At 40.1% G+C, this 21,843-nt stretch overlaps 4 protein-coding genes across 4 annotated transcripts; 1 reads left to right on the top strand and 3 right to left on the bottom strand.

Moving 5' to 3' along the window:
- Positions 1-13,121: 13,121 nt before the first annotated feature.
- LOC123003194 (uncharacterized) lies at positions 13,122-13,628 on the bottom strand (the record flags this gene model as incomplete). Its single annotated transcript, XM_044394930.1, has 3 exons — positions 13,122-13,277; positions 13,339-13,506; positions 13,563-13,628. Coding segments are annotated over 3 exons (390 nt in total), but the record flags the coding sequence as incomplete, so codon positions are not given.
- A 152-nt stretch (positions 13,629-13,780) lies between these two features.
- LOC108062605 (uncharacterized) lies at positions 13,781-14,549 on the bottom strand. The gene is made up of 4 exons (XM_044395148.2): positions 14,433-14,549; positions 14,218-14,355; positions 13,995-14,162; positions 13,781-13,936 (listed from the first exon to the last, which is right to left on the bottom strand). The coding sequence occupies exons 1-4, from the start codon at positions 14,487-14,489 to the stop codon at positions 13,781-13,783; spliced, it is 519 nt and encodes a 172-aa protein (XP_044251083.1). The 5' UTR covers positions 14,490-14,549.
- Positions 14,550-17,244: 2,695 nt separating this feature from the next.
- LOC108062602 (acyl-coenzyme A diphosphatase NUDT19) lies at positions 17,245-18,965 on the bottom strand. The gene is made up of 6 exons (XM_017149343.3): positions 18,765-18,965; positions 18,461-18,705; positions 18,136-18,393; positions 17,984-18,065; positions 17,716-17,923; positions 17,245-17,657 (listed from the first exon to the last, which is right to left on the bottom strand). The coding sequence occupies exons 1-6, from the start codon at positions 18,852-18,854 to the stop codon at positions 17,455-17,457; spliced, it is 1,086 nt and encodes a 361-aa protein (XP_017004832.2). The 5' UTR covers positions 18,855-18,965; the 3' UTR covers positions 17,245-17,454.
- Positions 18,966-19,072: 107 nt separating this feature from the next.
- On the top strand, positions 19,073-20,988 carry LOC108062603 (uncharacterized). The gene is made up of 2 exons (XM_017149347.3): positions 19,073-20,153; positions 20,215-20,988. Exons 1-2 carry the CDS (start codon positions 19,226-19,228, stop codon positions 20,844-20,846), a joined length of 1,560 nt encoding a protein of 519 aa, XP_017004836.2. The 5' UTR covers positions 19,073-19,225; the 3' UTR covers positions 20,847-20,988.
- The last annotated feature ends 855 nt before the right edge of the window (positions 20,989-21,843 follow it).

A 21,843-nucleotide genomic window follows, 5' to 3' on the forward strand; every position in this document is an offset into this window, starting at 1 on the left:
GAATTGGGAAAAAAACCAACAGACAGACGGAAAGTCTTTGTTTTCAAAATTAAAAATCCAATCTATGGAAAATTCAGCAATATGTATGTAGAATAATTTATTTCATTTATCAGAAACAAATCTTTATTTAAATCCACTTTAACAACCTTTAAGCTATTACTAAAATAATTTTAACATTTATTGGAATTTTCCTTGGTGCATTGAACTATTTTTTCTTCTCAGAAGACATTATTTGCTCTGCCTGCTATTTATATGCTAATCTAGTCTAGGTGGAAAACTTATAATATTTCGAAATATTCCCTGCCTATCCCATTTCACTTTCATTGATCGCATACTAGAGACTTTTTGGCTTGCAACCAATCCGATGGCAATTCCAACTCCGATTTCTGTCGAGTTCTGCGACATTTTGGGACTCAGCTTCGAGTGCAGATTAAACAATAATTATGAAATTCTGATGCAAATCGACGGCGACAGAAAGTCTCCTTCTCCTTGCCCGACTCCCTTTCATATTTATAGCCGCAGGCCAGGAGACGAACGAAACGAACAGGCAGCTTGAGTGGATGTCAAGAGTGGATGAGCCGGCGGAGTGGGATTTCGGGGAGAGGCGTTGAGTGCCGGGCATCTTGTCAAATGAAATTTATAGACACGGCAATGACAATCGGTAAATTGTCATGGCCAAGGGGCTAAGTTCATCTTGGGCATAATCAGTGCTTAGGGGCAGGACAGTAATCGTACCCCTTACCCTTGTCCTTAGCCGAGCCCAAACCGAAACCATCTCGGACAACTGGGATGATTGTCAACATTATTATGGTCCACACACACACCGTTTGATTATGCTGCGCATTCGGGGCACTCTTTTTATGCCTGCACTGCGACGTGTGAAGGCTTTGATGAGACATGCACTGGGAGAAAAAAATCTTAAGCTTTAAAATGTATTAAAACAAAAAATATTGAGAAGGAAGTAGCAAAAAAGTACCATCTTCTAATGAATATATACACTTTTTTAATCATTAAAAAAGATGTTAAATAAACATTTCTACATTTCCATTAAAAATTACTCTCTAAAATACTTTTTTAAAGATTGTAAAACCTTTCTCAAGCAATTCAAAATCCTGATCTATATTCTTTATTTTAAGGAGTCGTACTGAAGAAATCTGTAGGATGACATGAACTACTTCTTTTAAGATATTCCGGCCTGTTCCAGTCTTCACTCGGAAGTGAATTTGATTTCATGCTAGCGGATTTAAGTCTGCCTGTCAAATGCTTGGCGGAAAGTTTCCGTGTGAATTTTTCGGAAGTTAACAGAGTAACAACGAGGGATATTTAAATCCTTGCAATTCTTTCGGAAGTGAGTCCTGGAACTGGTCTGAGAAATTCGATTCCGTGTGAATCTTTCGGAAGTGAAAACTAGAACAGGGCCGTATATTATTTGATGAGATAGAATTATGGTTAAAACTCGGATTTCTTTTGGTGTAGCGCTGGGATCGGCTGCCTTGGGATGGGCAATATCTTCTTGGCCTGTCTGGTTTGCGGGGGTGGTGCGTTTTTTATGATGCTCCTCAAGTGGACGAGGATGAAGCAGCGTCGAGCGACACGCTTAAGTGGCTCGCATACGCCATTCGCCATTCGCCGTACGCCCCTTCCCCTTTTGGCTGGTCTTAATTCAATCGATAGTTCACACATGTAATCGCATGGCCGGATGATTGGGGGGCTTCTTCCTGCATTTTACTTTTACCCCGAGTCTACTCGATTTTCCGCTTTTCTTTGGGTTTGCATGCCAAACACGTAGCGTTGACATTGAAAGGGGAATGGGTCGTGTTTTGTTCCCGTTTTCTGATCTGACTTTAACCTTAAATCGTTAACGCATTAGTTTTCCAGCAGTTGCCGCGTCACTCTACTCATTAGCCTAATGAAGAGCGGCGACCAAGTCCTTCAGAAGCTCATTAGCTGTCGCTTTGTTCGGTCCTCGAAAGTTTTTCACCAAAATATGCTCGTAAATCTCGTTGTGGAAGCATCGAAAAAGGGAAATTTATCGCGTCAAAGGACAAGTGCCAAAAAGTTTTCGACCGAAAGCCTATCAATCATTGATGTGTGTGGATATTAAAGGAGATGAGATCGAGGACCTGAATCGTTGTCTCTATAGGACTGAAAAAGAGATAAATAGTTAAAGAAATTTAATAGATATAATATTCAATTTTATCTTATTTATAACATCACTACATTTAAAGAACAAGAAATTTTCTTTCTTTTATAATTAGATTTTGAAAGATACGGTATAGAATTTTGTTCACACTTTATGGCATAAAGTTTATACACTTAAAAACAGTGGTTTTCAATACTATGTTTTAACATCCATTGGTAATCGGCAGAATTTAATCTCTACATCTGTCACCTCCTTTCCTCACTGGATTCCTCCCATTTCTAATCTGTGGGCTGGCATCTTGTACGAGTCTAAAAGTTCTTCCTTTTCTGCACGGAATCGGCTTTCCCCATCCCCATCGAGCCTGTGTCCATTGTCTTGGGTTTTTTATTGATGGGCTGCCTTGACTGCTTTTTACGACTTCACCCTGGCCGCTTGGTGAATGGTCAGTGTCAGTTCAGTGTCATCCCCTCCCCAGTTCCAATCCAGTTCCAAAGGCATTCGCACATCCTTGTACATCCTTGGCCATGCAGCTTCATCGGTCGTCCCCGAGGCGATTTTCATACATGGACATCCGTTTGCAATGTATCTTTATCGTTTTATACCGCTTCCGTGGCCAGAACTTCGACGGGGACTCCTTCGGCGTCGCATAATTTCCGTAATGACCAATGATATAAATGGAACTCATTTGCCAGTCCCCGCGTTCTTGTGCTCCCAGTTGTATTGATGCGCTGCCGTAAATCGCCTTGCACCCCCATCCACGATTTCAAGTTCCGAGTTTTCTGGACATCGACTTGGACTTCGACTCCTTTAACGTTTGTAATAATAAATTAAATCACATTCGGGTTTTTTCTTTCTGCTATACCCTAACTAAGGGTTATACAAATGTTGTAAGGACTCATTGGTAAATAAGTAATTGAAAGTAATTTATTTCATTTTTGGGGGTTATTAAAAATAAGTTGCATTTAAAATACAAATCCAAAAGTGATATTTTATAATGATGATAAATTATGTAAATAATAATAATAATTATTATTAATAATAATTATGTAAATAATAATAATTATGTAAATAATGTAAAAAGCTCGTTTTAAAAAAAATATTTAGAGTCAAATCAAGTGTCAGTTGTCTTCAAATCATTTATGAGTTTTGCTTAAATTTAGTATGATCTAAAAATACAGTTTTAAAATTTCAATAAAAAATAAAATAAAATAAAAAAAAAATAAAATTAAAAAAAAAAAAAATAATAAAATAAATTTTATTAAATTAGTATTAAAATTAATAAAGAAGGGAACTTAAATCGTCGGCTTAGATTAACTATCCCTGGCTTTTTAGGGCGCTTGGTGTGCGTCCATGTGTGTGGGCCTGGATGATGTCTCCACGGTTCATTGGCTGTGGCCCATAAAAAGAGGCAAGTGGAGGAGGGCGATTCCGTAGCATAAAGCATATGAAGACATTTGCCTTCGCCTTCGACTCCGGGCCATTACAAATTGGTTGAATTTGATTTTGGCCCAAAAAAGCTAGCTGCGGTGTCCACTGTTCGGATGGTTTTGGTGGGTTTGGGGCGATGGGTGATGGGCGAAACTATTCTGGGGCAACCTTCGGCGAGCTGTGGGTTTTAGCAGAAGGTTGAGCCAGTTGGTAAATGCCCCGCCGTCGCCGCCGAAGCCTCAATCTAGATCCGAAAAGCAAGAACCAGGTAGTGCTGGCGAACAGGTGCATCCAAATTGTTTTTGCCTCCATTAAGTTTTTCTTTTCGCTTTTCATTTCGGTGTATTATATTCTTTTTTGGTATTATTGTTTTTTCTTCGCTCCGCGCTGGGTGTTTTCTTTCCGCCGATTCAGCAGATTTATTGTGTTGTTCTTTTTTTTTGGAGTGGCTTATGCAAAAAGGCAAACAAAGTGCAACCGCTAAGAGCTAGATGAGTAATGAGTACTCTTGTACATGGCTTAAGATCGGATATGCATATTAATGTTTTACGAGAGCTGTATATAATGACAATGAGGTTCCTGGAATCTCGTATGGAATGTAGCAGGCCATCTTTCACAGATAAACCTTAGTTTATTTGATAAGAATGTTTTGGGACTAGACTCTAGAATTTTGGTATCTTATAAGATGGAGTCACATAACAAGTTTATTCGGAAAAGAGCGAAAATATTCCAGGTATATACATTATTCTTTAAAATATCAGTTTTTTTAAATACAGGATATACCCCATTTAAATACTGCAATGTTGTTTCAAACCTAGACTGGTAAACAAAGATCGTAAAATAATTTTCAGATTATTTGTAGACTCGGTTACCTCGAAAATTGTACAACAACCGTGGGAACATAAACAACGGCTTTCCTCACGTTCCGTTTGCATATATAAATATTTTATAGTATAAGTGAAACCCAAAGACATTACACAACTCAGACAAGTGCAATTAGAGCTTTGAGATCGTCGATCAGGGTGCTGAATTCAACAGGGGAATATTCGGATTTCGTATATAGGTGATTCTTTGATCATGTGATTTTTGATGACTTTACAATACGAATGCATGCTTTGGTATATCTTAAACGTTTTAGAGAAAACTGTATTTTAAACCATCTGTCTGGGTTTTTTTAAATCAGCTGAGACTACTAAACATTTTAACAAAATTGAATTGCTTTGGATTCCCGGTCCGATTATAATTAATCATTAATAGATCACCGTTAAACGTATATAGAATTCCCTGAGACTAATTTACTCACGAAAAAGTATCACCTCAGTATTACTTGAATAATGCTGATTAGAAATAAATGCGAAATGAAAAATACCGGAGATTGCAACACGAGGCGTATGAGGGGGACTTTCAACCGCTCGTGTCAGCATTCTGAGGTCGCCGCTGTCGGTCGATGAACTCCAGGCGGAAAACTAAAAAAAAAAAAGAAAACTGAACAAAAATAACAACAAAATGATTGCCTTAGCGAAATGGCGATTTCAAGTCGAGCTCTTTCTCTGCGAAAAGACTACAACAAATTGCACGCGCGACTAGCGCTCATAATGAGGTTACAAAACAATTTATACACTTTTTTTTAATAAATCAATTTGCGTTTTTCGCCAACATATTGTTATCAGAGCAACCAACTTAAAAAAATGATTGAAAAAATAACAACTTTTGCGCAAAATTGAACTGCTGAATTGGCAATAAACTCGAGAAAGAAAAAAGTGAATCGATTGCAGGGATCAGCATTCCGTCATTTCGCCGCTTAATTTATTTATTGTTGTCGTCGACGGCTGTAAATGCAATTTGATGATTTAATTAATATTGAATTACACTGCCATTAAGAGCGGCTCGATAATTATACAATCTGCAGCAGAGCAATTCGATTGCAGGACGGGGAAGCAGCTCTGTTTGCCTCTCGTCCTCTTTCTCTTTCTCTCTCTTTGTTATCGACGCTCGAATGTTTCGGGTGGGACTGTACCTGGCCGGGATGCTCGCCTTAATTTATGCCAGGGCAAATATTTAGCCAACAAACACACACAACTTCTGCCCGGGCTTATTAATTAAGAGACCCGTAGACTCAGACGCACACAGTTTCCTCTGTGTCCTCCATGGCGTTTCCCCCAAGCCCCCAAACGGAAATCGGGAAATCATAAAAGCGTAAAATCGAAATGCCGCCAATCCGTGGTGGCTGCCAAGCTGACTACTTCCTGTGTCTGTTTCAGTCCTGTCTGCCTTCCTCTTGGCCCGGCTCCCCTTTATTAACACGCATATCAATTCATTTTGAATGTAATTTATGCCGTAGCCAATCGCTGCATATCGCTCACATCACATGCCCCCACCCATTTTAGCCAGGGTAATAAAATTATTGTTTATAGATACATAGATGTTGCGGCTGCAGTTAAAGGCAATAGAAACTGAGAGGAAAGTAAGTCACTTACGGATATTTTTGCTTTCCTTCCTGTTTAGTGGAGCGTGATCTTGAAATGGAAATCGCTTTTCGGGAGGAGGACATTCATGTGTGGGGGTAATGGAACTGGATTTATGTTGTTTTCCGAAAGTATTGTTTTAAAACTTGTCTTTGCCAGTAATATGGTCGACTTGTGGCTATTAAATGTCGGCTTTATGAATGCCATAACAAAGTTATACGATTTGCAGATTGACTATTGAGGAATATGGAGACTATTTATGGATAAATTAAATGTAGTTTAAGAGAAATGAAGAAATAAATAAAGTAACTTTATTCTCATTAAATATCTAAAATACTTTATATAAAATCAACAATTCGAAAGTTGAATATACGAAATTCGTACACAGAGAAAAAAACGGAACAATATGGAACTGATATTGTTTCATATCAATTTTTCCATAACAAAATGGTATGATTTCATATCAATATGGTACAAAATCATATGTTCGGAAATATCATTTTGATATGAAAACAGATGGACCGAAATTGATATGAAAAAATACCCGATGGATGATTATTTTTTATATTTTTATTTTTTAATATTTTCTCTGTGTATCTAAAACAGGATATCTATTATTTTTTTACCTATTTTTAATTTAGCCAATAAGAAATCTGAAATGTTTTATTATTACTGAAATTAGATTGTTTGCCAAATATATCGTTTTTTTAATATTTTATCCATTACAAGTAAGACATTAAGTGTATGTTTTATTTATTAAAAACCTCTGAGATATTTATTTGTTATCCTATGTGCACTTTGTGGTCCAAACGGGGACTTGACCATGACCATGCTGCACGCTCAGCAATCAACCTAATTGAGCTGCCCCAATGGCCAACTTCTGCCACCGACTTCTCCCCCTTGGAATCCCCTATTCCCCATTCTTCACCACCACCCACAAGCCCCCAACCCAAATCCAAATCGAAACCCAACCCAGAACCGTTCTAAATCAAAAGACAAACGTCGACAAATGACCCGGCGCAGTGAATAAATGAATAGCAGTAAGTCGGCAACTCGAAATGAATGTGTTCGGTAACAATTCATTAAGCAAATAGAAATGTGCGCTAAACGCATTAAGAGATTAGCACACATGGAGGCAGGAACAACAATGTCTCTGGCCAGTACAAATACCGAATACCCAATACCCAATACCAGTCGATAAACCTTAATGACCCTCATTTGGCGTAACTTGGTGGTCTGGGTCTTTTGGCCCTTTCTGGTTAAATTTAATTGCCGGCCAAAGGAGACTTTTCACATGCGGTTAGCACCCGGATTGGTCTTCGTGTGTGAAAAGGTGAAATCACTGTTGCTTCTGGCTTGTTAAGTGCTCATTGTTTCGCCAACAATGTTGACGGGCCCCTTTGAAAAGCAGCCACATGTGATGGGTAGTGATGTGCTGACTGCCACTGTCTCAATGCAAGGCGAGTGAAAAGCGGAAGTTGCCAGTTGAAAATCACTTAAGTGCAATTTCGGTTTTTGAAATTGCAGAATTTCGGGTGGTGGGGTTGGTGGTTAATGGTAGTCATGTGGATGATATGTAATCTGCTTAACAAAGAAAGTAATATTTTAATCTTTCTAAGTAGAACTGAAAATGCTCAAAGAAAAACTAAAATTATTGTTATTATTTTAATACTGGAATAAAAGATAAAAAATTAGGAATTAAGCGGTACCTAATATCCAAGAGAATTTCACGTATTTTTTATTTATATATCACATATCTCAGTTCCTGCTCAATATAATATTTTCCGTTTGCGTTTGATACATCCTTCCCAATCAACTTTCCGGTCAACCTGATAGGAAAGTGACCCACATTGAATCCTTAACTCCATGCGACCAAACATCACGTTCCGTCTTGCTTTCTTGTTCCTGTTGTTGGACTCAAATTGTCGCTATCCTTTTCATCAAATCTCTCCTCGTCCTCCTTATCCTTCGCTTTTGTCCGTTGGTCATGTGATAAACGTTTATGATTATTTTTATGTTTCATCCGTTCGACTCTCGACTCGACTTTGGCTTGCCAATTTGGCGCTGATATATACAGGGACTTGATTTAGTTTAAATAGCGCTGAGGGAGATAGAGGAAGAGTCAAAAGTACACTAAGGAAAAATTCAATTTAATTATTTTTATACCCGTTACTCGTAGAGTAAAAGGGTATACTAGATTCGTGCAAAAGTATGTAACAGCTAGAAGGAAGCGTTTCCGACCCCATAAAGTATATATATTCTTGATCAGGGTCACTAGCCGAGTCGATCTAGCCATGTCCGTCTGTCCGTCTGTCCGTCTGTCCGTCTGTCCGTCTGTATGAACGCTGAGATCTCAGAAACTACAAAAGCTAGAAGATTGAGATTTCCCACACATATTCTTTGGCTTCCTACGCAGCGCAAGTTTATTTTAGCCGAGCGCCACGCCCCCTCTAACACCCACAATCGCCCACTAACGATTTTAAAATGCGTCCTGCGCCCACATCTTTAAAGATTTCCGAGAAGTATAAATGAAATTTTGTTGTGTATATTTATATCTATCGAAATGTAGAAGACATTTTTCAAATCGGACCATTCATTAAAAAGTTATACGCTTTATAAATTGTCAACATATATCTATCTCCCTCGCACTCCCTTTAGCTGAGTTACGATTATTAGTCGGGACACCAACCCGACACAGCGTTCGCACTCCCTTTAGCTGAGTGACGGGTATTAGATAGTCGGGACACCAACCCGACTATAGCGTTCTCTCTTGTTTTATTTATTTTTTAGCTAGTAACCTAAGCTAAGGTTTGAATGGAAACAGATTGGACTTTTTATTACGTACTAGATCACCGTTTTAAAAAAAAAATGTCCTTCAGTATAAGCATAGCTCTTTTAATTTATAAACAATTATTTACAAATGTATTAAAATATATGTGCTTAAGTTCATTATTCCGACATTGTTGCTTATTTTAGTTGTATAATAATCTCTGAGTGTAGTTCTGATAAAAACCGAATTTTTCAGTGTATGAACATCTCCCGGAAAATGCAATTTATGTGTTTGGGGAAAGGGCAGCACACAAGAAAAAAAGAAAAACCGAGTCACACGTGACTGCAGTGAACGTTGCCTTCGCCACCCACCGATACCGCCCCCTGCCCTTTTCCGCCCACATGTGTGAACAAATATTTTTTAGAGGGTGTCCGCCCTTTATGCGGGTCCTTTCTGGTGTCCTGAAGTCCTGGTGTCCTGGTGTCCAGCCCCGGCTACGTGTCATTTGTGCTATCTGGTCGAGCAAATCTTTCCGCTGCTGCCCGCTCTTCCCAGCTCCAAAGTCCGGACAATTTCCATAATCGTTGGTTAAACAAGACCGCTCACACATGCCTGGTCAAGCTGACCGCAGTTTATGCCCGGGGTTTTACGGCCCTCAGCTCCTAAGTCCCGGCCGAATCCGGATCCCTTTGTGGACCTTGTTTGAATTATGCTTTTACATATTTTTATTCACTTAACACAAAAAAGGGGTGCAAGGGCGAAGATATGTGTGCGGAAAGTTGGGAAGGAGGTGGCCCGGCTTAATCAAATTATGGCTTATCTCTCGGATGGGTGTCGACTTGGCGGAGGTCAAAACGCAAATAGCCATAAACATGTAGATTAAATCCCCATTGACCAGGTCCCATCACCCACATGGTCTCTTGGTTGACCTTGTTTCTTCCGGGAGTTTTATTAGGTATAAACTCTTTAATGGCGTCCACACAATGCAGCGAATATTTGCATATAAATCTCCTGACTCCTGGTAATTAAAAGTCTAGTTTTATGGATTGTTTATGCACAGCAAAGATCTGAAATAATGGATCGAGGAAAAATATTTGACCAACATGCTGGTTCAGTGTAACTGGGATTTTATTAATTTTCTAGCATACTTATGGGAGTTGACACAACCCTAATAAAAATGCATTTTTGAAAGAAATTATAGGTGGCCCAATATTATTTTGCCTATCAAGTTTTTAAAACCTTTGCATAATCCCTTTAAAAATAAACTAAATTAGAATTCAGGGGCAAACAAGTTAAAGAATCGTTCAAGACAATACTTTAACAAATGTACCCCCAAAATGAGCCACAAAAAATCCATAAATATCGACTCGGAATCATTGGAGCAGTCGCTATATGGGGAAAGACCCAGCATCAATTCATGCTCAATTCAAATGTTGTTCAATCTCATTCAAACAATTTGTATCGTAGTTTTATTACCACAATAAAACGGATTAAGCAGCTCGCCCTCCCTTGGAGCTGCAAAAAGGATACAATGAAGTCGGAACCGAGAAAAGAGGGCGTGCCCTTACTGGTCGTACTGCTCGTGTGTGTTCGCCTTTTAAATTGGTTGAATTTCCGCACGAATTAAATTTTTTCCTGCCAAGTGAAGGAGCGAAGAATATTTCACGCTTCGACAGATTGACGATTGGACGGGAGGCAATGGAGGGTGAGCCGTATTATAGAGTCCTTTCCGGAATATTTCACACTTCGCCCGTACAAATCAGCGACACGTGGCAAGTGCCATATAATTTATAACAGCGAAAAAAGGGCAAAGGAGACTCCAAAAACTTCGGTGGGTCTCGAATTTGATACGCTCAATCTGCTCAAGAATTTTTCAACATTTTTTCAGCGGCCGAAACTTTAAACTTTTCGTCGCTCGTTTTCTGTGTGAGACTTTCCGCAGAAGCGGCCATTTCATTTGGCTTAAAATTTTATTATCCCCATTCACCAGCAAATGGAAAATTAATATTTCTTTTTATCTCATTTTACAGTAGATTTTTGTAATTTTCTTTAGAGTCACTCAAAGAAAGCGGTATCTTCAATCAATTTGCTTGGCTTTTACGCTGGGACTGCTCCTTTCAATTGACCAGACCTTTGTTGGAGCTCCCTCGGTAGCCATCTATCTGTACATATGTCTGATTCATATCTAAATCTATTACAATTCATATTTATATGCCGAGCACACTGATAGCCACCCTCCCACGCTGAAAATTTTGATTTGCTGGGTGGGAAAACAGTGCGGTTCGCAAGGATTTGCCTTTGCAAAATATAAGATTATGTTCTACCATAAATCAATAAAAGTTTTATAAAAATTATAAACCATTTTTCAGTGATTTCTAAATTAATCTCTACTATTCAACCCTCAAGCTATTCAATGATTTTTCAAAAACAAATTTACAGATATGCCTCGCACTGTACGCGTACGAGTTAAGTCAAGTGTTAAAGAGTTTTTTGAGAGACATCTCCGTCTGGTTTCTCCGCATCTTGTGTCGCAATTTCTTTTCGGTCTTGCTACCCCTTTTATGAGCCCTTTCCGTTTCGCCGTTTCTGCTTAGCCTAATATCCAAATAAACATACTTTATCCGTTATTGCCGTCAAATTTATGGTTTCTTAAATGCCACCCCATCCGCTGATGGACTTCGACTTCCCGGATGGAAATATGAGATGGTAGCTGCGATTTTGATAAGGGTCCCCGGAGTTTCTTCAGTAAGTCAGTTGAATCTATTTTCTCGATGGTTCGACAGCTGGTAAAGTTTATTGGGTGGAGCGATAAGACAATAGAGGGAAACTTTTCTTTGAAGTTTATGGTTTTTACACATTTACTTTCCTGCGGCTTCTGTTGCCACGAGAATCCGATGTGCATTGCCAATTGCAATTAAAACAATGTTACAAGGTCACTGGTTTTTTGCACAGATAACAGAAAAATGCAAAAAGTGGCGCCGCTAACGAAATTGCAAATTTTGCACATGTACCGAAATGCAACGCTGTGTTGTATATGTACCTATAGCATACATATATATATATCTGTGGAATGCAATTGAAATCGGTGACAACATAATGCCCCATACACCTACCCCAATGCAGGCGACAACAACAACAACAACAAAAACACCAGGAAAAGCTCCATTTTCCAGCGGAACCTTTCCTTTGCGCAGGTCCGAAACTGGAAAATGAATTACGTAGTGTCCTCCGAAAGAGGGGGAATCCCCCTCTCCGAGGAGTCTGTGTGTGCGTATGTATGAGTGCCTTTTTGCAATGGTGGCCGTTGTTTAGGTGTGAAATCTGCAAAGAGAGAGCCTTTAAAGGTGTGTGAGTGAGAGAGAAAGCAGGGACTAAATAGGAATTAACCGTAACAACAAAAACATACCTATTGGAGCAAGCGCATAATTCATATTTTACCAGCAACGCCCACGCCCCCTTTGCGTCTGTGTGCGTAGGGTGTTTAAGGGTGTGTGTGTTTGAGCAGGTGCTTTTCAATTATCTTTGGGGAACTGTTAAATAAATACAGGTATACATACCATAGCACATAAAGAGATTTCTACATATGTTCCCATTTATTTACATTGCTAATTGTGATGAATCCTAGACACATAAGGCAAATAAATTAGTATAAAGTAGCCACACAAATTTTATTAAAAGTTTTACATGAGTTGTAGTCTAGAAAAAAAAATGATTTTTGAAAGCATTTTGAAAAGTTCGTAACGAGTTGCAGAGATTATTATTTTACCAATTATTAAATTGACCTTCAGGTATAGTCGATTATTTCAGTTCTCCATATCGGAAGACCACAGTTCTAATTCATCAATAAATAATGTGCAATTATAGATTTACTAGCATGTGCCAGGAATAATCAAACTTGAGTGACGGATGAGTTATTTTCATAAATGCTACACGGTATAGCTAATGATCTCCGATGAGTATTTAATTTCATTTCCCTGAAAATGTACTATTTTTGTGTTTATTAATAGAACAACGTGCACATATTAACCGACATAACCTGCGTGACCAACGAGCTGGCTTTATAAACACTACCTGTAAACATTATAAACATTGTTGATCACCATAAATGGTATTTGGCATAACTAATAGTGTCTGATAGGTATTTAAATCCATTTTGTTAAAATGTTGTTTATTCGTTTTCATTTTATGACGTATTTTTGATTTTCTTTTATATTTATTATTTATATATATATATATTTATTTATTATTTTGCATATTAAGAACACAATTTCCAATTTCTTTAATATTTTAAAAATGTATTAAATTTTTTAATCTTTCAAGAAATTGTGACATATACGTTTACCGTGGCACGGTTGTTATCGTAAGCATACCAGTTAGAATGATACAAGTAGTCTCCATGAGGAACCGGAAGAACTTCTGTTACTTGCGTATTTGGATGACCTATAGGCAGTTTTTCAAGAATAATATCGTGCTGAAACAATGAAGATATCTGAGTATATAAAAATGAATACCAATATTAAATTGGGGCTCACATCAACGGGACAGGAATGATTCATGTTGGAGTAATCCTTAAAGAAGCTGTGAATGTAATTACCAATGGGATTAGCTTTAGGATTTTTTATAAATCTGCAGGCATCTACTGTCAGGTTATAGAGAAACGGCTTATAGCCATTTAATAGCTTCAGAAGTGCCACGTTAACCTGAAACGAAAACAGTTTAGTGGTGATAAACAAAATGAAATAGAAAGTGTACAAACCTTTACTTTGGTAATGGGTTTTTTAAGCAACTTCACTTTTAAGGACAGGTATTTATAGGTGCGATTCACCTACAGTTTATTAGTAAATAAGTAAAAATTTACTTTGTACCAAGTTATAATCGTTGAATTTTTTTAAAGGTTGTGCATGACATGACAAATCAAGGAGGAAAGACAATATAACTTCGTGTAAATATGTGTTTTAGAATGCTTTTTCAAATTTAAAAAATTCTCGTATATACGTTAACCGTAGCACGGTTGATGTTGTAGGCATACCAGTTAGAATGAAGCAAATATTGTCCATGAGGGACCGGCAGAACATCGGTTACATGCCTATTGATGTGAGATATTGGAAGTTTTTCAACCACAAGATCGTACTGAAAAAAAAAGAAAAAATGTATCTAATTAAATAACTGGTATTAAATTTGGACTCACATCAATGGGACACGTAGAATTTATATTGGAGTAATCCTTGAAGAAGCCGTGAACGTAATTAGCAACGGGATTAGCTTTAGGATTTTTTATAAATTGGCAGGGATCTACTGAAAAGTTATAGAGAAACGGCTTATAACCATTTAATCGCTTCAGCAGTGCAATGTGAATCTGAAACGAAACAGCTTAGTGGTGATAAACATTACAAAATAGAAAGTGTACAAACTCTTATTTTGGTAACGGGTATTTTATGCAACTTCACTTTTAAGGAAAGGTATTTATAGGTACGATTCACTGCCTTTAAAAAGCAATAGTCGAAGGTGGAAAACGCTGGGTCGTGGGAAGTGCATTGAACGTTGGTAAACTCAGCTTTAGATGCAATCTAAAATATTACATAAGTAACTTAAAAATTGTGTTAGTTTTTTCACTGCATAATGTTACCTGTTTGATTAAATAAGCAAGAAGAACGAGTTCAAGCAGCCGAAGTCGTGAACCCATTTCGACTTCAATGATGAACAGTTTTATTGTCAATAAGTAAAAAATCACTTTGTACTCATTTATAATCGTTGAAAATATTGAAATTACGGGTTATTATATAAATAAATGATGCTTGACGTTTCGGGTTTTTAAATGATTTGCAACACGACAAAGCTTATTATTTCTGTTATTATATCCAAGGAGAAAAGATCATATAACTTCGTGTTGATATAGTCTGAACAATCCTTTTTCAAAATGATATCCTGTTTACCAAGAGTTTTTTGAAATAACTTCCCATAAGGAAGCTGGAGATAAAGACATCATTAGAAAATCATGTAGTGCATTAGTCGAACTGTCGTCGCCACACCCCCACTCCATGTGCCACTCCCCCGCCCAGGACCCCCGCCCACTCCGGGGGGCAGCCGCAATTGCCATTATGTTGAACACGCAAGTCAATTGATGCAATTTGTCCGACCAGCCGGAGAGGAGAGTCTTCTTTTGGCTCGGGCCAGGGGCAATTTCCCCAGTGACAATGTGACATGCCGTAACAGGTTCACGGTCTGACGAATAGTGGGTGGTGCCCTGCGGGGGTGCAGGGGCATCGAATTGTGGAAGAGGGGGTGAAACCGACCGCCTGCTCTCATCAACAGTTAGCAGCTTCTGCTGGTGATTTAAGGGTTGCCAGCCAGCCGGCTCGCCCTTAAATGAATTGCGGCGATTTATTGCGGTAATACTCATTTAGCGGACCTGCCCCGGGGGTAAGAAGAAAATAGAAGAAAGAACTTTATAGTCAAGGGATCGGCCTACTAGATTCCCAGTACTTAAAAATACAATAACTACCCCTTAAAAGTCCATTATGAGTGATTCTTTGTGAAACGTATCGAGATTTTCTTAATGGTCTCAAAACGATATCTGTAATTTTCCAATCGAAATAAATGATCTTACTCTGATAAAATGTGTAATATTTTTAAAAATATAATATATATTGTAATACCACTTTAAGCATTGAAACACGTACTTTTCGAATTGTGAACAATAATTTCGGAGTTTACAACATAAATAGTTTCTATAAAAAAAACGACAACAAAAATATACCCTTTCTAAGTTACATACACTTTTTTATCACACCCAATCGCCCAAGTACAGGGTATTATAACCGACTCAAGTTGAGTGCAAACAATGCACACAATAAAAATAAATCTCTCCGGAACAAGTGTGTGTTTTGTTACACCCGTGGGAAGTCCGGGTGAGAAGTTGTCAATTACTTGCGAATCGATCTGGCCAAATTCTGTTTTGGCATTCATGTCACCGCCAGGTGACCGGGACCTCCTCGAATAATCGCTCTAATTGGGCGATTGGGCGCTTTCACAGAACACATACATTGGGAGAAAATACGTGATATGCATTTCCACCTTTCAAGGCAATTAATAAGGTAATTCGAAATCGGCGGCCACGTAAATCAGCATTATGTCGGGGGCAATGAAAATGAGCTCTAAATTCAATTACAGGCCTTGTCTACTTCGCTTTCGTAAGTCCTCACTCCCACATAAATCAAGAGTGCTGGCTGGTCCTGCTCCTGAGATGCTAATTTACGCGAGACCTGAAATGTCTTAGTAGATGCTAAGGGGCTTTGCCGCTCATAACTCACTTTGTCACATTATGCATTTAAATTTAATTTGTAATTTATGGGCGGATTTGTCGACCTTCCCGCCTGCGATGTCTGTTAATTAGAAAATCAGTTTGGAACAGCGTTGTCAGGGGTATAAGTTGCAGAGGTATTCAAATTGAATGAAGTAATAATATAATTTATTTTAAATTTAAAATATTTTTCGAAATATTTTTTTTTGTTCTTCTGGTTATATTTTCTTACTGAATAAAAAGTTTACTAACGTTATGATAATAACATCATCTTAAAACTGTCAGTACCAATGGGATTCAATAAAAAGATTTTGAAAAAACCTTACTAAATCCTCCCCCAAAAAAATCAAAGTAAATGTCTCTGCTTTTAAAATCCTCCCAAACTACTTATTTTCGACAGCATTGGCAACTATCACTTCTCTATTCCTTGTGAGTGGGAGCAGTCCTTGTTCTACCATGATACGTGGGGGGTACTCTATTAATTACACTCCATAATGGTTACTTCCGCTGGGCCACATAATAGCATAATTAATCGATATTAAATGAACATCAGTGGAACAATAAGCGCCGGAAGCCAGCCACAAAAGGTTAAATTAAACGAAGTAATTGTTACACAGCCACGGCCGTTGAAAATCGACCCCCTCTGGCAGCAGGTTCGGAAGTCCCTGAGGAGGGTTGTCCTGACTGGGTCCTTTACAATGCATAATAAACAGTCGAGCGGGCACGGAGCAAACAGAAGTGGGGAAACGAAGCTCGTTGAGATTTTGATTTTTAAACGGCCCATCGGGGGGTGGATGCGCAGGCTGGTTGGGATTCAAAAGACAAGGCTGTAAAGCGCACAAAGTCACACGGCAGGTGGCGTTGAAAATTCCGAGAGTGGGTGGGGATCTCGGCCCACAAAGTGATTTAAATGCATTTATAATGGGATAAAATTATTTACTGTCTGAGCTTGTGGTACGCAACCCCCACTCTTTTGTATACCAATCCCATTTCCACTCCGATTTGCGGTTTCAAGGGGAGGACATGAATATGCATGGATTTGCGCTTTTGATGTGCTAGCCATCAAGAAAGCATAGCCGAAAATGGGCACCTTCATCTTAACTTAACTTACGACCAACTTTAGCTTAAACTGTACATTTTTTAATTAAAATTTCTCTCGTAAAATAATAATTAATGCCCTTTTGGGGCAAGCGTCTAGATAATTTGATGGCCGGCTAAAGCCGCTTAGAATAATTTCAAAACAACAATTTGTGACTGCCTCATTTCGGAGGTCACATTTAGCATCTTATCAGAGCTTAGCAGCTGGGGTCACCACTCGCGTCGATGGCCAGCCAGCTGCGGACTGTGATTACAGCTTCTGGCGCTCCAGATGAAATTTCAGCGGTCTCAAGTGTCCATTGGGCGGGGGAATATTCAGATCCAAGTTTCGAATGGAAGGACCATAGGAATATCGATGTAGGCGCTTTGAACGAGCCTTAAAGTCCTCCTCGGAGCCAGGAAAACTGATGATTTCGTTAACCAAATGCGGCTCTGGAACAAAGAAGTCATCACCTAAGGAAACAATGATACAGTATGTATTAGGAGTTAATTCATCTATGATAAAGCTCACCTGGTAGGACAAAAACCATAGAACCATTGCAGTCATAACCCACTGGCAGGAACATAGTGGTGCCTAGTACACTACGCTTAATGGCAAACTCCAGCACGCTCTTGTAATCCTTGATTCCCATTAAGCGTGACAATTCGTAGACCTGTGGAGGCAGGAACCAAACCTCGCCGAGTTCAGACAGTCGCAGCAGTTCCAGCGGTGTTCGCCACTAGTTAATTAAGAAACAATACTGAATTAACAAGAAACTTTACAAGGAGAACCTTCTCACCAGCGTCTCCTTGACCTCAGAGGGTTCCTCCAGCAATTTGGGCAGCTTGTCCGCAAAAGCCATAAAGAAAACCGTTTCATAGCTACAAACATTCGAAAGGGAATACTTTTAAACTTTAAGTTCTAAGATAATTTAAGTAACTAGATACCCACCCCTTGCGCATGAACCCTGGACTCGCCCATGCAGACCATTCGTGGAGTGCCCACAAGTCCGGCACCACTTTAAGTTCCCGGCAGAGGGTCAGGAATTCGCTGGGTTTGTCGTGCACCCGTCGCTGCCACGCCTCCAAATCGGGGACATCCTGAGCGCAGGTCACTGCACCGAAGTCCAACTGGCTGCGACTGCGACACAGCAGCAGTCCCACCTCCTCGAAGCACTCCCTCACGGCGCAGAGTCGCAGTGTAATCTCCCTGAAGAGACAAAGGTCAGAGATTAAGCTGGTAATCTGATAAAATGAACAAGAATCTTTGGACACACCGCGCCCAAATGCGGGAACGCTTGAAGAAGCGATCGTAGCAGCCGGTTCCCTGGGGCGCCAGGATGGCAGGACGATCATCGCGGATTAGCACCAGGCGACGCAGTGCCTCCTGCGGGACACCGAACTCCTCGAAGTACTGCAGCCATTCCACGCTCTCATCGGCCTCGGAATCCAGGAGGCCACCGGGGAATACAGTCTGGTTGACCATCACCGCTGTGGCATCGCTGCGTTTTAGCATTAGCAACTACAATATTGAAATACATATGATGAAGAACCATTTCTGGTGAAGATCTCTTTATATACCTTGTAATCCTCGCTTTTAACGACTTCCCTGGACACCAGGATTACACTGGCCGACGTGCGCCACTTGGGCGGAGTAGCAGCTTGGCTCATCTCTGCAAATATTTGGATAAAATCCTTAGATTAGCTATCTAATTCCACCCACAACATAAAATCAAAATATTGTTTTGCTCCCTCCAACTCGATCAGCTGATTGGCCTGTGCCTATCGATAACGACTCCTGATGTAGGAAATGATCGATAGCCCGCTTATCAGCGCGTTGAATATTTGAAATTTGAGTTCGTGCGAAATTCAAACTTTTACCTTTTGGCCAGATTAAGCCAAAAAAGAACAAGCCAAGAACAAAAAACCCAAAAAGATTAGCTGCTCGCCACACGTGTTCGCAAACATATTTAAGCTCTGCCCTTGGACAACTAGAGACACTTGCAATTGGTGTTCCCAGTCGAAAGCAACTTGCACTTGAAATGAAAGTCTTGATCACGTTCTTGTGCCTGGCCGTGTGCCTCAGAGGCATCCAGGCGGAGGAGAGCATAGCTGATCTCCTGAAGGACAATGCCAAGGGCGTGGAGGTGGCCAATGCGCTCCTGACCAGGATAGCAGCGGTCAGCGAGGAGACACAGGCAGGATTGGCCGAGCAAAAGGAGGCTCTGAAAGTTCTGACCCTCGTGGAGGCTCTGCTGGCCAAGTTGACCCTCGCCCTGGACGTCAGCTCCCAGAATCTGGTGGCCGCCCTTCTGAACATCTCCAGGCAGGGCGAAGAGTATGGACATCGCACGGAGGCAGAGCTCCTGGAACTGGCTCGTCTGCAGGCGGGCACCAAGGAGCTGCTCAATGTGCTGGAGGCCAAAATGGATGCCTACCAGAGGCATGTGCTCCACAGTTCCCGCAACATTGACAAGAGCATCGATGGACTGGCCAAATTGATCACCAGGACGGTGCTACCTCAGCTCAATGGCCTGAAGTGCACCTTCGATAGCCTGGAGACGTCCCAGATCAACGTGGAGGTGGAGCTGAAGAACCTGGCCGGAGTCAAAGAGCTTGGCGAGAACTCCAACCACAAGCTGGACGTGCTGGAGCATCAACTGAAGCAGCTGAATCGCACCCAGGAGCAGCGCCTGGACATCCTGATCGATGCGGTGAAGCATTTGCAGCCTGTGAGTTCCTGGAAAGTGGAGGCCGCTCTGCGGGAGCTGATCATCTCCCAGAAACGCATCGAACTGGATCTGGATGAGTGCAGTCGGCACCAGCAGCCCTATTCGCAATACGGCCACCAGGACGAGTCCTATCTGCCCACCTATGCAGGTGAGACTCCAGAGCCGCAGTATTCGCAACCCAAGCCGAAGCAAGTGGATCTGGAGCAGGTGTGGAGCATCAAGGAGCCGTCGAAGCAGGGTAAGTTGGCTCTTAAAGCACCAGAATTGGTTCACAGATAATAAGGTTTTCACTTTTGCAGGAGAGTACTCCGGAGTCCACAGAGTGAGTGCCTATGCCCAGTCACCTGAACCCAAGAAGAGCCATCACAGCTCCAGCGCCGTCTCCTGGCGACCATCGCTGCCCTGGGAGAATGCCTCTCCTTACCAATCCGCTCCAGTTCACCATCACCAGCCATGGAGGCCAGCTCCTGTCTACGGCCCCACCTCCCAACCCAAGCGGAAGCCGTGTCCTAAGGAGGGGCACTCTGCTCCGGGAGCCTATGTACCCTCGCCACCTGTCCATCAATCTCCTAGTCCCCAAGCTTACAAGCTTCCTGTAGAATTCGAGCCGAAACCTAACCACGAGCAATCCCACAAACCCCAACATAACCACGAATCTAACCACGAGCAATCCTTCAAACCTCATTCTTACCAGGAGCAATCCCACAAGCCCCAACATAACCACGAACAACCCCACAATACCCAACATAACCACGAACAATCCTTCAAACCCCATTCTTACCAAGAGCAATCCCACAAACCGCAATCTTACCAGGACGAAACTTTCAAGCCTCAATCTCATCAAGAGCAATCCTACAAGCCAGAACCCATTCAGCCAGGAGAGTCATTCAGGATTTGGTACGGAGATAGTCCCATACCCCAAGGATACTGAAAATTGGCGCCCAACAACGATTTTTGATACCGATAAACCATTTAGAAACAATTCATAAATTACCCACATAGAAAATTATATTCACCATTTTAGTACATTTTTATATGATTAAAAAAATAAATAAACAATATTGCAAAAATAACTAATTCAGTTGTATTACTTTGAAGGCTCAGTACTTAAGCTATTGGCCAATTGGTCCTACTTTCCTGATGATTTATTGCTCACCAAAAAAGTTTTATAAAAATGTGTAAGGTTATTTTTCCTTTAGGGCTAGTACTCAACCCAACAAAAAGTCGTCCAAAACAAAAAACTTCAAATGAAACAAAATTTTTGACGTTTTTTTCAAATGATTTTTTTTGTTTTGGACGACTTTTTGTTGGGTTGAGTACTAGCCCTTTGGAGCCAAAATCATCGGAAGATTCCATTTCCTAAAAAGAAAATATGAAATGAAAATACTGCTTTGAAAATATGATCCCAAATCGATTCCTAATACTTTTTATTAACTTTTTTATTAATCATAAAATAAAAGCATACTCGTATTACAAAATATTTTTGTATAGGATTTTCGGGGGTTTCGGAATTCATTACATGCATAGAAGTAATTTTTTGTCATTATATCAACTTTTTAGGCAAATTTCCATGCTTTCAAAAATATATCACATGTAAGTTGCTTTTTTCGAAAGGGATCATACAAATTCTTAAAACAATGAAAAACTCGATTTTATTAATTGTAAATCAAGTGATTTGGGTAAAATAAGATAAAATTCTATTGTGGTCTTATTTTTAGAAATTAATATTCAACTCTAAAAGTAAGATGCAAGTTTATCGGCTAACAGAGGAATTTTTAGTAGAAACTGATGGACCTTTTTAAAAATTTAGTTTATAGAATCGTTGTTGTCGTATCATACTTACCTAGACCTATTTTCTGAATGAATGTTAACAAGAGGCAGCTGGGGCACGTTTGTCGGTGGTATCGCTACTACCGTTACACACAAAA

This window comes from Drosophila takahashii, chromosome 2L (assembly GCF_030179915.1).
Source record: "Drosophila takahashii strain IR98-3 E-12201 chromosome 2L, DtakHiC1v2, whole genome shotgun sequence".
Classification (NCBI taxonomy): domain Eukaryota; kingdom Metazoa; phylum Arthropoda; class Insecta; order Diptera; family Drosophilidae; genus Drosophila; species Drosophila takahashii.